Source organism: Pseudophryne corroboree, chromosome 3, assembly GCF_028390025.1.
Source record: "Pseudophryne corroboree isolate aPseCor3 chromosome 3, aPseCor3.hap2, whole genome shotgun sequence".
Taxonomy (NCBI): Eukaryota; Metazoa; Chordata; class Amphibia; order Anura; family Myobatrachidae; genus Pseudophryne; species Pseudophryne corroboree.
Window position 1 is genome coordinate 520,688,427 of NC_086446.1, and position 14,668 is coordinate 520,703,094.

General features: G+C 46.5%; 1 protein-coding gene across 5 annotated transcripts in view; it reads right to left on the reverse strand.

Annotated features, from left to right (window-relative positions):
- The window catches only part of CEP131 (centrosomal protein 131), a 377,073-nt gene that overhangs the window by 36,890 nt on the left and 325,515 nt on the right, over positions 1–14,668 (reverse strand). For all 5 annotated transcript variants that reach the window (XM_063961104.1, XM_063961102.1, XM_063961103.1 and 2 more), the window contains one exon: positions 6,274–6,470. In XM_063961104.1, the coding sequence (XP_063817174.1) occupies positions 6,274–6,470 (197 nt within the window). The remainder of the gene's footprint in view (positions 1–6,273; positions 6,471–14,668) is intronic.

Consider the following 14,668-nt stretch of genomic DNA (forward strand, 5'->3'; position numbering starts at 1 on the left):
CCACATACGAATGGAGGAAAACCTTACCTGCAAACATCCATGGAGACCTTGTAGAGGAACTGACCTGTTTTGAACACGTCTGGCTGAAGCACCTTCAGGCCATAAAGTCTAAAGTCTTAGCGCAGTTGTTCAAGACCCAACACTTTACATCCTAATCACTGGCCTGGAACTACCGTAGTAGAAAGGGCGTCTTGTGTAGACAAAACTTCCAAAAGTGTAAGTGCATCGTAATAGAGGTGTCAGTGGAGATGTACGGTTATAGAATAGACCACCATCTAAGCTTCCCAGAATAACAATAGCCCACATAGCTAGAATATTATCTATGCACATGAGAGGAGAAAAGGAACGCTCAGTCTAAAAATAACAGGATCACAGAACAAACCCAGGGATACAGCTCTGTAATCAGAATTACCACTATTGTATATTGAGTCTGAATATATCTAGCTATATAATACCAATGCAGTGTACAGCCAATGCTAAGGTCCTGTATACCACTTCCCTATGGTAGTATGGGCCTAATTCAGACCTGATCGCAGCAGCAAATCTCATTCTGAGTTGATCGCACCAAGCAACTTTTTGGGATCAACTAATTTCCGCCTATGGGGGAGTGTAATTTAGCATAGCAGGGCTGCAAACGCTTGTGCAGCCCTATGCTAAAAAAGTTTCTCACAAATCAAGACCAGCCCTGGACATACTTACCCTGTGCGACGGATGATGGGCTCGGCTTTGACGTCAGACATCCACCCTCCATTCGCCTGGACATGCCTGCGTTTTTCTTACCACTCCCCGAAAATGGCCTCCAATGGTCAGTTGATGCCTTGGAACACCTTCCTGCAGTCAATCTTCTTGCGATCGCTTTTTCCGCTGTCAGCGTCGTTACCTAGCTACGGCTGTCACCGGGCAACGACGCGCGTGCGCAATGCGCATTCCAGACCCGATGTGCACCGCTGCGAGGAAGTGCAGCATGCGATCGGGTCGGAATGAGGGCCCATGTTCACTGCAGGTGGGGCAGATATAACATGCAGAGAAAGATAGATTTGGGTGGGTTATTTTGTTTCTGTGCAAGGTAAATACTGGCTGCTTTATTTTTACACTGCAATTTAGATTTTAGTTTGAACACACCCCACCCAAATCTAACTCTCTCTTGACACTGACGGAAAAAAAAGTAAGTTCTGAGAGAGCTCGCCGGTACAGGGTGTTCAATGAACCCCGATACCCGCGGCACTGCAGGGACCAAATTCGCCACCAGGTAGTAACTGGCAGCACATTAAAGGAATACCTGTTTGTGTAGTATAAGAGTGTCGGCATAATACAGTATGTCACCGTCTGCTGAACAATCGTTTCACCACAAATGGTGCTCTGGTGGCCATCTTTTAGCGCCCAGCTAAGTCTGGTCGCACTCCTCTAGCTCGTCCCTCCTCTCTAATTTCACTGTTCATTGTACTTGTAGGGATCAATGCTGCTATACGTCACTCTAGTGTAGCTGTAGTGACAGTATAATTGGATAGGTTATATCTGTTCACAATTCTTTTGTCTCTGTGTTAAGAGTCGTATTACTGTATCCCTCTGTTTATTGTTTCCATTGGTTTCTGAATTAATTTTGTCCAATATACCGCATAAAGGGGGTCATTACTACCTGAACGTAGCTGTGCTACATTTAGCACAGCTAAGATCACTTACACTGACATGCGGGGGGACGCCCAGCACAGGGCTAGTCCGCCCCGCATGTCAGGCCGCCCCCCCCCCCCCCCCCCCCACCGCACAAGTACAAAAGCATCGCACAGCGGCGATGCTTTTGTACTTGAAGAGTAAGTCCCAGCCAGCGCAGCTCCTGCAGCTGGCCGGGAGTTACTCATTGCTGCCCGGGTCGCAGCGGCTGCGTGCGACGTCACGCAGCCGCTGCGGCCCGCCCCCATGCATGGCCAGACCGTGCCCACAAAACGGCGGACAAACGCCCGCCGTGCCACCCCCTCCTGCCCAGCGACCGTCTCTGCGTGTCAATCAGGCAGAGGCGATCGCTAGGCAATGACAGCCGTCGGCTGTCAGCCATTCACCGGCGCCGCAGTTCTGACCTGAACACTGCAAAGAACTGCAGCGACAGTTCAGGTCAGAATGACCCCCAACGTTCACTGTCAGCTCAGGGTTTTAAAGCCACAATTCCTTTTGTGGCACACTGTTCATTGCGCTTGTTTGCATTATTATGCCTGCCAAGGGGAACGTATACTTACTAGTGTGTCTGAGGACCGGGATGGCCTATGTGAGACTTGTAATGCCGCTGTAGAAAAATCTGCCCCTTGGGCTATTCCAGAACCTTACGAGCCGGGATGGTCTAACATTATTGCAGACTATGCTGGAGTTGTCTAAATGATTGTCTTTGTCCAGACTTCTTCCCACATATATTCACACACTTTTCCCTGATTCAGGACCCCTAGCTGCCCGCGTAGAACCGCCATGAGTCCAGGCATTCTCCCAGTCCATACAGGGTCCGACTTAGATTTCTGCGTACCTTATGTGAATGTTCGATCCTGCGGAATCCAACCATGCACAAAAGTATTCCCTGAGAACTCCTCTGAGGCTACAAATCTGACTTTGTTGTGTCATCTCATGGGGAGGAAGACTCAGATTTAGAGGTCTCCTCAGTACAAGAGAATGACCATATCAGTTCCATCAACATAGAGGCTTTAATTTCTGCGGTTAAGACCTCCCTCCGTCTAAAAGACTGCGTATCAGTATAACTTGCTTAAGAATAAAGAGACTAGGAAGTCACTTTCCAGTCCAATAAATTGATCAGAAGGGTGGACCCAGCCTCATTAAAGCTTTCAGGTTTATGAGGGCTTATGACTTTTTTTTTTTTGTTTCAACTTTTTCATTATAGAAGCATGAAAACACAATTCAAATGCACAATACAAATTTGTCACAGGGATAAGAAGAATAGATAATAGAGTGAATGATGTTTAAATCCAAATAGAGATATGCAGTGAAACGGGACGGCTTACAACTTTTCATCCATTTCCTCTAGCAGATAAATCCAGAGTATGGAACGCCTCATCCAGTGGTTGCTCCTATAACTCACCTTGCTAAGGTGACTACTATTCCGCTTTCCAATATGGCTTCACACAATGCCACTGATATGAAGATCGAGGGCCTAATACAGACCCGATTGCTAGCAGGCGATTTTTTCACTGCTGTGATCAGATAGTTGCCGCCCATAGGGGAGTGTATTTTAGCTGTGCAAGTGTGCGAAAGCACGTGCAGCAGAACTGTACGAATAGATCTTGTGCAGTCCCTGCGCAGCCCAGGACTTACTCGGCCGCTGTGATCACTTCAGCGTGTCCGGGACCGGAATTGACGTTAGACACCCGCCCTTCGAACGCTTGGACACACCTGCGTTTTTCCAACCACTCCCTGAAAACGGTCAGTTGCCACCCACAAACGCCCTCTTCCTGTCAATCTCTTTGTGAATGCCCATGCGAATGGATTCTTCGCACAAAGCCATCGCTGAGCAATGATCCGCTTTGTACCTGTGTGATGCGCCTACGCATTGCGGTGCATATGCATGCGCAGTTTAGACCTTATCACAGGCTGTAGGAAAACGCAGCCTAGTGAACAGGTCTGAATTACTCCCCGAGTCCTTTCTAAAGTCTATATCTACAGCAGTAGGCAACTCTTTACCTCCTGCACTGGCCTTCACATGGCTGAACAAGGGCGTGGAAAGATTGGCAGACTCCCTGCGGTTGCTTAGGGCCCTGTTGGTCCCAGGGGGCCCGCTGACAGGGCTGTATAAAGGGCATTTTCAGTGGACAACGAGCTTCACTAAAATGGTCAGAGAAATGGGCTGGCTGAGTAATCCTGGCAGGCTGTCAGTGATTAGACAGCTTTTGCGTGTCGGCTCCAGTGCATGCCTGTGTATCCAGCCCTGCAGTACTGTGCGAGTGACCAGTCATGACACACGTGTGTATAAGGTCAGATGCATAAGTACAGGTGTCTATTATCCGTCTGCTACAATCATGGGTGGGGAGAGGCACACCCCCGAATGGTGATATATCAATACAGTGATGTGTGGTGAGATGAGGCAGATGAGTCAGAACCTTTCCAGTCATACTAACGTATAAGCCAGAAATTTGACTATATAAAGTATATGAAAAATACAAAAAATATATATTAGAAATATCTTCTTTGTATTATTCTAATAATTTTTATAGTCAAAACTCTGGAGTAAAAAGACTAGGGCAGGTGAGGCAGTGCCTCATCTGCTTATCTTTTCCGCATATCTCTGATCAAAACTCACCAAATTTCCAGCAGAATATACTGCTGCACCTGTGTATAATGCCCAGATGTACCCTTTGGCTAATATATTGTGTGTAAATGTGGGGCACTGATATACAATCAATACAGTCACACTGGCTAAGGGGTGTAATAATGGGTATTATAAAGGATGGGGGACCTGCTAGGCTGCTACAATCAGTAAATGGGGGAGAGGCAATGATATATAATGCAGTCACCACTAATGTAATTGGGTGTAATAATAAGTATTATAAGGTATGGGTGCCTGCATTATATATCAACGCCCCTCCACCCACACACACACTGATTGTAGCATGTCATCATCCTCTATTAGCGGGTCCCTCATCCCTTATAATAGCCATTATTGCACCCCTCAGTCAGTGACTGTATGGACAATATATCAGTGTCTTTAGTGTGACTCCATTATAAGAGGTCTGACAATTAAGTTATTGAAGACACCACCGTGCAGAAGCGGATTTACCACTAGGCAACCCAAGCAGCTGCAAGGGCCCAGCATGTCACAGGGGACTCGCCGAAAGATCATGGTGTCAGGAGGGCATTTCTGATTTTAGCCGAAAATCTCCAAGTGCTGGGCTGGCTGAATACTCCCAACAGGCTGTCGGTCACTAGATAGATGCCTGTGCACATAGCCTACAGTGTGATTTTAAGTATGCTAGTACAACTACTGTCAGCCGGGTATAATTTGGCGGGGGGGACAGATTGGGTAGCATACACTGACTGCGGGGCGGTACAATGAACAGGGGCCTGTCTGCTACAATCGGTGGGGGGGCGGGGCACACTGAAGATTGTTTTAGGAAGGGGGGCCCAAATAGCTGTCTTGCTTAGGGCCCAATGAGGTCTAAAGCCGCCTCTGCCTACAGTCTTGCGAACCGGGTTGACCTTCTTACTGAAGGTGGTGTCTTACTACCACATTAACCAGGAGAATGTGGTTCCTTCCATTCCAGATTCCTGGGGGACCCCTACGTTCCTTGGAAGTGGTCTGAGCACTTCGAACCTAAGTTGCTAGAAGTAGAGATTTGTGTCACACAGATACCTTGTTTGTGCTCTGTGATGCTACTAGAAGGGGCTGGCTGACCATCCAAGCCTACCGTTGCCTGTTGGAGCATGGTAGTGATTCGACAGGCTTATGTTTAGGCTGGTCAGCCTGTTCCTGACTTGGTGAGGGCTCACTCAACCAGGTCAATAGGAACCTCCTGGGTGGCTCAACAGGACGTTTCTGCAAGGTAGCTCTGCAAGGTAGCTACTGTACATTTCATCATGTGAAGTTCTATAACTTTGACACTTTCACTTCTAGGGGAGCTAGTTTTGGGTGTGCTATGTGCAGCACAGAAGTGTTCCCTCCCATAGAGACAGCTTTGGGGCATCCCCAATGTCTGCGGTGTCCCCGTGGATGAAAGAGAAAATGGGACTTTTGTATTTACCAGATAAAACCTTTTCTCTGATTCCATGGGAAACACTGGACACCCTACCTTATTGCTCACATCTGCTCTGGAGGTTTTATTCTCTGACTAGTTGTTCCAGGTGATGTGTGCATGTGTGTCTCTGTTCTCTTCTCCTGCTTCCTTTTCTGTCCTTAAGCTTGGTTAGTCAAAACTGGCCAGTCAAGGCAGGGGGTGGGTTAGAGAGGAGGGTAGTAGCCTGTGTTGCCAGACTTGTAACATTTAAGTGCCCAGACCCCTCTAGTGACACCTATAGCCCAACGATTTATCTTGTAAATTCAAAAATCCCATTTTTATAGGTTTTCTGTGGAATTATCTTATGATTATTTTTGACAGGATTGATTCATGAATTTCTTCTATTAAGCAGAACCATTCTTTTATGGTGAAAAGCAAAGTACACGTTCATTAGTATGGTTTGGCTAAAGTGCGGTTGTGTGAATCTGAAACTTACATTACAAACACAGGCCTCTTTTAAAGTATAAATCCATCACTATCAGAAGTTAGGATAGTGATTAGATCTTATAGTCACCTCTTGTGGACCTCATCAAGCTCCTCCTCCTTTTCACGAGCCACCCTTTCTAGCTCCAGGCGATGTCGTGCATGTGCCTCAGATGCCTCAATTTTTAAACGTTTATTTTCTTCCTCTGTCACTACAAGTCTGTCTGCAAAGTCCTGACGGATCACATCGGAGAGGCTCTTCCTTTCGTCATTCAGGCGGTTAGTGATCTGTAAGCAGAAAGTACATGAATTTTTGTATAAGAAGCAGATGTTACTTTTTCTAGACAACCTCAGTTCTGCTTTAGGCCAGAATGTTGTACTTTATATTTTATCTGTTGTTCATTCATTTGAGGGAAAAGGGGTTCAGTATTGGTACATATGACCAGTAGGGTTGGTCGAGAAAAGGTTTTTGCATTGACTGATCATTTATTTTCTAACTGGCCCATAGCATCATTGCGGTTAGTACCAGCCTATATTTATATATTCATGGTACCAGTGTTTTCTCCAATACTTTTTTTTATCAATATCGTCCTATTGTCTCCTGCCTATACATCCATCACTCTCTGTCTCTCTCACTTTCTACCCCAACTATGGACACATATCCATTGAGTAAGTCATTGTTTTTTAACAAATCATCAATCTTACAAATGTGGGTGACAATAAAAACCTATTTTTATGGCTGCACCAATTACTCAGAAAAACTTATAGTGGAGGCATGGTTCAAAATCCTAATTTGTGATGCTGGGTGATCTGAAATGCTGAATTTTCCATAAAAACACTGTAGCATAGCTTTTGGTATGCAAAGACAGTCGCAGTCACACAGAATATAGGCATGCTGCATTTAATGTTGATCAGCAAAAGCTGCTCATGCGTCCTGCTACATTACTTTGTGTATAAGACGCATTTTTGTAGAAAAAGAAACGCATAAAAAGGTGCTTGGTGCTACAGAGTCATATGGCACTCACGCGTAATGTGGAACGCGACTTGTAGCGCACGGAGCAAAGATGTAAGAGGACACATCTGTAGAATACATTTGGCAATTGAGTAGAAGGGCACCCCTTGTTAATGCAAAAAAAGCATCAAACACAAAAATGCAGCAAGTGATACAGAGGGGTATATTTACTAAAATTCGTATTTTTCTGAATGAAGTTAAAGTTCAAACACGAATGACATCGAATGCGTATAATTGCAACTTTTTGAATTTTTTACGCCTCATTTACTATGCTGTCGTATTCTGCATTTTCGAGTTTTCCGATGTCGATGTCATTTGTATTTTCGGCCAGTGTTTTACGGGAGTGAATAGTAAAACACTGCCGACATTAACACAATGAATCTCGGCCGGATCTGTGAGATCCGAGCAGGGCTTCATTGTGCACCTTTAAAAATAATAATAAAGTGTTAAAAATCAAGAAAAAAATTGCGTGGGGTCCCCCCTCCTAAGCAAAACCAGCCTCGGGCTCTTTGAGCCGGTCCTGGTTGAAAAAATATGGGGAAAAAATTGACTGGGGATCCCCCATATTTAAACAACCAGCACCGGGCTCTGCGCCTGGTCCTGGTGCAAAAAATACGGGGGACAAAATGCGTAGGGGTCCCCGTATTTTTTGAACCACCACCGGGCTCCACTAGTCAGAGAGATAATGCCACAGCCGGGGGACACTTTTATCTTGGTCCCTGCGGCCCTGGCATTAAATCACTAACTAGTCACCCCTGGCCGGGGTACCCTGGAGGAGTGGGGACCCCTTAAATCAAGAGGTCCCCCCCTCCAGCCAACCAAGGGCCAGGGGTGAAGCCCGAGGCTGTCCCCCCCATCCAAGGGCGGCGGATGGGGGGCTGATAGCCAAGCGAAAAAAGTGATAATGTCGATATTATCTTCAACCATAAAGCTATACCTTTAAACACACTTTTACCATGGAGCCGCTGCGGCCGCTATACTTAATATACACGCTACGCACTTTGTACCCTATTTGCATACAGAGTCCCGTATGTTGTATGGACTTCGCGTACACACGCCGCGCTGGAGGTACAAAGTACGCACAGCGTGCGCACACACTTTTGATAAACTTTAAACCTTATTAGTAATGCAATGCAATGATGTTATACCTTAAACCTTACGCAGCGCTGACGGTATAAAGTACCCGCAGTGCGTACACACCTTATCAATACACTCTTAAACCTTATACAGTTAAATACACTTTAAACCCTAGCAGGGAAAAGAGGACACAACACCGATTTGTAGTTAAACACTGAGATCCGAAACCTCAGCGTATATATCTGGAAGGGGATAACAATACAATTTATACACTACAAAATACAACAGAGTAAAATGGCTACAGTCAATGTACATACGTGAGAATATTCGCTTGCGCAGCCTGGACCAGTCCTCCGCTCATCAGGTAGATAGCGTTCAGAGTCTTCTGACCGGCCAGGCAGCAACAGGCTTTTTATACACTACTTCCATAAACAATACAATGGTTACTGTAATCTCTTTGTCCATTGGACACAGAGATGCATCTTTACATTACAGAAGAGGTCATAGGTTGATTTGAAAAGGTGGGCGATGTCTTTCCCAACTGCTCTTGTGGGTGGTCTCCTCTGTATTCCCGCCGCATACATAATATACAGTAAATACAGTTTATATCTATATTCTACTTCTGCACATAACTATACGCAGGACATGCGATCTTCCTCTAACCAACACCGGAATGTTACCCTTAAAATACCCTACAGCTGGAGACTAGACGTCCCCTTATAACCTTAGTCTGTCCCTTCCTATCATGCAAAGGCAAATCCCTTAGTCCTGGAATCATTTAAACTGTTGATACTTGCTGATGTGGTGCAGGGGAGCTATGTGTAAAATGTGCACTATTCGGGTTAAATATGTAATGTTCTGATAACCCTCTATGCGCTCACAAACTCCGCCGTAAATACCCACACCACGCGCAGGTCCGCGGGAGCGATGATACGCAAATTGCGGATATGTGCACTAGTGATGAGCGGGTTCGGTTCCTCGGAATCCGAACCCGCCCGAACTTCACCTTTTTTTTTACACGGGTCCGAGCGACTCGGATCCTCCCGCCTTGCTCGGTTAACCCGAGCGCTCGAACGTCATCATCCCGCTGTCGGATTCTCGCAAGACTCGGATTCTATATAAGGAGCCGCGCGTCGCCGCCATTTTTCACACGTGCATTGAGATTGATAGGGAGAGGACGTGGCTGGCGTCCTCTCCGTTGTATTAGAAAAAAAAAAAAACTGAGTGACTTAGTTTTAATTGTGGGGAGGATTGGGGACGGGGAGCAGCTGTTAGGGAGTACAGTGCAGGGTTTTGAGTTTAATCCGTTGTTTCTCTGCCTGAAAAAAAACGCTCCACCATATCTGTGCTCACTCAGTGTGCTGCACTGCTGCATGATATATCTGTGCTGAGTGCACTGCTCACACTGCCTAATTGTGGGGACTGGGGAGCAGTTATAGCAGGAGTACAGTGCACAGTTTTGCTGACAGTGACCACCAGTCCAGTATACGTTTGTCTGCCTGAAAAACACTGTGGTGTTTTTTTTTTCTTTCTTCATGCTAGTTTGTTTATCAGTCTGCTGACAGTGTCCACCAGGTCCGTTATACAGTATATTATATATATAATTAAGCACTAAGCAGCAGTACGGTAGGCCACGGCTGTACCTACCTCTGTGTCGTCAGTGCACTCGTCGTCCATAAGTATAAGTAATACTATACTATCCATCCATCTACATTGTATACCTGTGGTGTTTTTTTTTTCTTTCTTCATAGTCATACTAGTTTGTTTAGCAGTCTGCTAACAGTGTCCACCATGTCCGTTATACAGTATATCATATATATAAGCACTAAGCAGCAGTACGGTAGGCCACGGCTGTACCTACCTCTGTGTCGTCACTCGTCGTCCATAAGTATAAGTAATACTATACTATCCATCCATCTACATTGTATACCTGTGGTGTTTTTTTTTTTTCTTTCTTCATACTAGTTTAGCAGTCTGCTGACACTGTCCACCAGGTCCGTTATACAGTATATCATATATATAAGCACTAAGCAGCAGTACGGTAGGCCACGGCTGTACCTACCTCTGTGTCGTCACTCGTCGTCCATAAGTATAAGTAATACTATACTATCCATCCATCTACATTGTATACCTGTGGTGTTTTTTTTTTCTTTCTTCATACTAGTTTAGCAGTCTGCTCACACTGTCCACCAGGTCCGTTATACAGTATAATATCATATATATAAGCACTAAGCAGCAGTACGGTAGGCCACGGCTGTACCTACCTCTGTGTCGTCACTCGTCGTCCATAAGTATAAGTAATACTATACTATCCATCCATCTACATTGTATACCTGTGGTGTTTTTTTTTTCTTTCTTCATACTAGTTTGTTTAGCAGTCTGCTGACAGTGTCCACCAGGTCCGTTATACAGTATATCATATATATAAGCACTAAGCAGCAGTACGGTAGGCCACGGCTGTACCTACCTCTGTGTCGTCACTCGTCGTCCATAAGTATAAGTAATACTATACTATCCATCCATCTACATTGTATACCTGTGGTGGCTTTTAGTTGTGCGCAAAATATGGAGAACAAAAATGTGGAGGTTAAAAAAATAGGGAAAGATCAAGATCCACTTCCACCTCGTGCTGAAGCTGCTGCCACTAGTCATGGCCGAGACGATGAAATGCCATCAACGTCGTCTGCCAAGGCCGATGCCCAATGTCATAGTACAGAGCATGTAAAATCCAAAACACAAAAGATCAGTAAAAAAATTACCCAAAAATCAAAATTAAAAGCGTCTGAGGAGAAGCGTAAACTTGCCAATATGCCATTTACGACACGGAGTGGCAAGGAACGGCTGAGGCCCTGGCCTATGTTCATGGCTAGTGGTTCAGCTTCACATGAGGATGGAAGCACTCATCCTCTCGCTAGAAAAAAGAAAAGACTTGCGGCAAAAGCACAGCAAAGAACTGTGCGTTCTTCGAAATCACAAATCCCAAAGGAGAGTCCAATTGTGTCGGTTGCGATGCCTGACCTTCCCAACACTGGACGGGAAGAGCTTGCGCCTTCCACCATTTGCACGCCCCCTGCAAGTGTTGAAAGGAGCACCCGCAGTCCAGTTCCTGATAGTGAAATTGAAGATGTCAGTGTTGAAGTACACCAGGATGAGGATATGGGTGTTACTTGGGCTGGGGAGGAAATTGACAAGGAGGATTCTGATGGTGAGGTGGTTTGTTTAAGTCAGGCACCCGGGGAGACACCTGTTGTCCGTGGGAGGAATATGGCCATTGACATGCCTGGTGAAAATACCAAAAAAAAATTAGCTCTTCAGTGTGGAAGTATTTCAACAGAAATGTGGACAACAGGTGTCAAGCCGTGTGTTGCCTTTGTCAAGCTGTAATAAGTAGGGGTAAGGACGTTAACCACCTCGGAAAATCCTCCCTTATACGTCACCTGCAGCGCATTCATAATAAGTCAGTGACAAGTTCAAAAACTTTGGGCGACAGCGGAAGCAGTCCGCTGACCAGTAAATCCCTTCCTCTTGTAACCAAGCTCGCGCAAACCACACCACCAACTCCCTCAGTGTCAATTTCCTCCTTACCCAGGAAAGCCAATAGTCCTGCAGGCCATGTCACTGGCATGTCTGACGAGTCCTCTCCTGCCTGGGATTCCTCCGATGCATCCTTGAGTGTAATGCCTACTGCTGCTGACGCTGCTGTTGTTGCTGCTGGGAGTCGATCGTCATCCCAGAGGGGAAGTCGGAAGACCACTTGTACTACTTCCAGTAAGCAATTGACTGTCCAACAGTCCTTTGCGAGGAAGATGAAATATCACAGCAGTCATCCTGCTGCAAAGCGGATAACTGAGGCCTTGACAATTATGTTGGTGTTAGACGTGCGTCCGGTATCCGCCGTTAGTTCACAGGGAACTAGACAATTTATTGAGGCAGTGTGCCCCCGTTACCAAATACCATCTAGGTTCCACTTCTCTAGGCAGGCGATACCGAGAATGTACACGGACGTCAGAAAAAGACTCACCAGTGTCCTAAAAAATGCAGTTGTACCCAATGTCCACTTAACCACGGACATGTGGACAAGTGGAGCAGGGCAGACTCAGGACTACATGACTGTGACAGCCCACTGGGTAGATGTATTGCCTCCCGCTGCAAGAACAGCAGCGGCGGCACCAGTAGCAGGATCTTGCAAACGCCAACTCGTTCCTAGGCAGGCTACGCTTTGTATCACCGCTTTCCAGAATACGCACACAGCTGAAAACCTCTTACGGCAACTGAGGAAGATCATCGCAGAATGGCTTACCCCAATTGGACTCTCCTGGGGATTTGTGACATCGGACAACGCCAGCAATATTGTGCGCGCATTACATCTGGGCAAATTCCAGCACGTCCCATGTTTTGCACATACCTTGAATTTGGTGGTGCAGAATTATTTAAAAACGACAGGGGCGTGCAAGAGATGCTGTCGGTGGCTAGAAGAATTGCGGGCCACTTTCGGCGTGCAGGCACCGCGTACAGAAGACTGGAGCACCACCAAAAAAACCTGAACCTGCCCTGCCATCATCTGAAGCAAGAGGTGGTAACGAGGTGGAATTCAACCCTCTATATGCTTCAGAGGATGGAGGAGCAGCAAAAGGCCATTCAAGCCTATACATCTGGCCACGATATAGGCAAAGGAGGTGGAATGCACCTGTCTCAAGCGCAGTGGAGAATGATTTCAACGTTGTGCAAGGTTCTGCTGCCCTTTGAACTTGCCACACGTGAAGTCAGTTCAGACACTGCCAGCCTGAGTCAGGTCATTCCCCTCATCAGGCTTTTGCAGAAGAAGCTGGAGGCATTGAAGGAGGAGCTAAAACAGAGCGATTCCGCTAGGCATGTGGGACTTGTGGATGGAGCCCTTCATTCGCTTAACCAGGATTCACGTGTGGTCAATCTGTTGAAATCAGAGCACTACATTTTGGCCACCGTGCTCGATCCTAGATTTAAAACCTACGTTGGATCTCGCTTTCCGGCAGACACAAGTCTGTAGGGGTTCAAAGAACTGCTGGTGAGAAAATTGTCAAGTCAAGCGGAACGCGACCTGTCAACATCTCCTCCTTCACATTCTCCCACAACTGGGGGTGCGAGGAAAAGGCTCAGAATTCCGAGCCCACCCGCTGGCGGTGATGCAGGGCAGTCTGGAGCGACTGCTGATGCTGACATCTGGTCCGGACTGAAGGACCTGCCAACGATTACCGACATGTCGTCTACTGTCACTGCATATGATTCTCTCACCATTGAAAGAATGGTGGAGGATTATATGAGTGACCGCATCCAAGTAGGCACGTCAGACAGTCTGTACGTATACTGGCAGGGAAAAGAGGCAATTTGGAGGCCCTTGCACAAACTGGCTTTATTCTACCTAAGTTGCCCTCCCTCCAGTGTGTACTCCGAAAGAGTGTTTAGTGCCGCCGCTCACCTTGTCAGCAATCGGCGTACGAGGTTACTTCCAGAAAATGTGGAGAAGATGATGTTCATTAAAATGAATTATAATCAATTCCTCCGCGGAGACATTCACCAGCAGCAATTGCCTCCAGAAAGTACACGGGGATCTGAGATGGTGGATTCCAGTGGGGACGAATTAATAATCTGTGAGGAGGGGGATGTACATAGTGAAAGGGGTGATGAATCGGACGATGATGATGAGGTGGACATCTTGCCTCTGTAGAGCCAGTTTGTGCAAGGAGAGATTGATTGCTTCTTTTTTGGTGGGGGCCCAAACCAACCAATCATTTCAGTCACAGTCGTGTGGCAGACCCTGTCGCTGAAATGATGGGTTGGTTAAAGTGTGCATGTCCTGTTTATACAACATAAGGGTGGGTGGGAGGGCCCAAGGACAATTCCATCTTGCACCTCTTTTTCTTTCATTTTTCTTTGCGTCATGTGCTGTTTGGGGAGTATTTTTTAGAAGGGCCATCCTGCCTGACACAAACACCTGCCACTCCTAGAGGGGCCAGGTGTTTGTGTCGGCCACTTGGGTCGCTTATCTTACTCACACAGCTACCTCATTGCGCCTCTTTTTGTTCCTCTTTGCGTCATGTGCTGTTTGGGGAGTAGTTTTTGGAAGGGCCATCCTGCCTGACACTGCAGTGCCACTCCTAGATGGGCCAGGTGTTTGTGTTGGCCACTTGGGTCGCTTATCTTACTCACACAGCTACCTCATTGCGCCTCTTTTTTTTCTTCTTTGCGTCATGTGCTGTTTGGGGAGTAGTTTTTGGAAGGGCCATCCTGCCTGACACTGCAGTGCCACTCCTAGATGGGCCAGGTGTTTGTGTCGGCCACTTGGGTCGCTTATCTTACTCACACAGCTACCTCATTGCGCCTCTTTTTTTCTTTGCGTCATGTGCTGTTTGGGGAATAT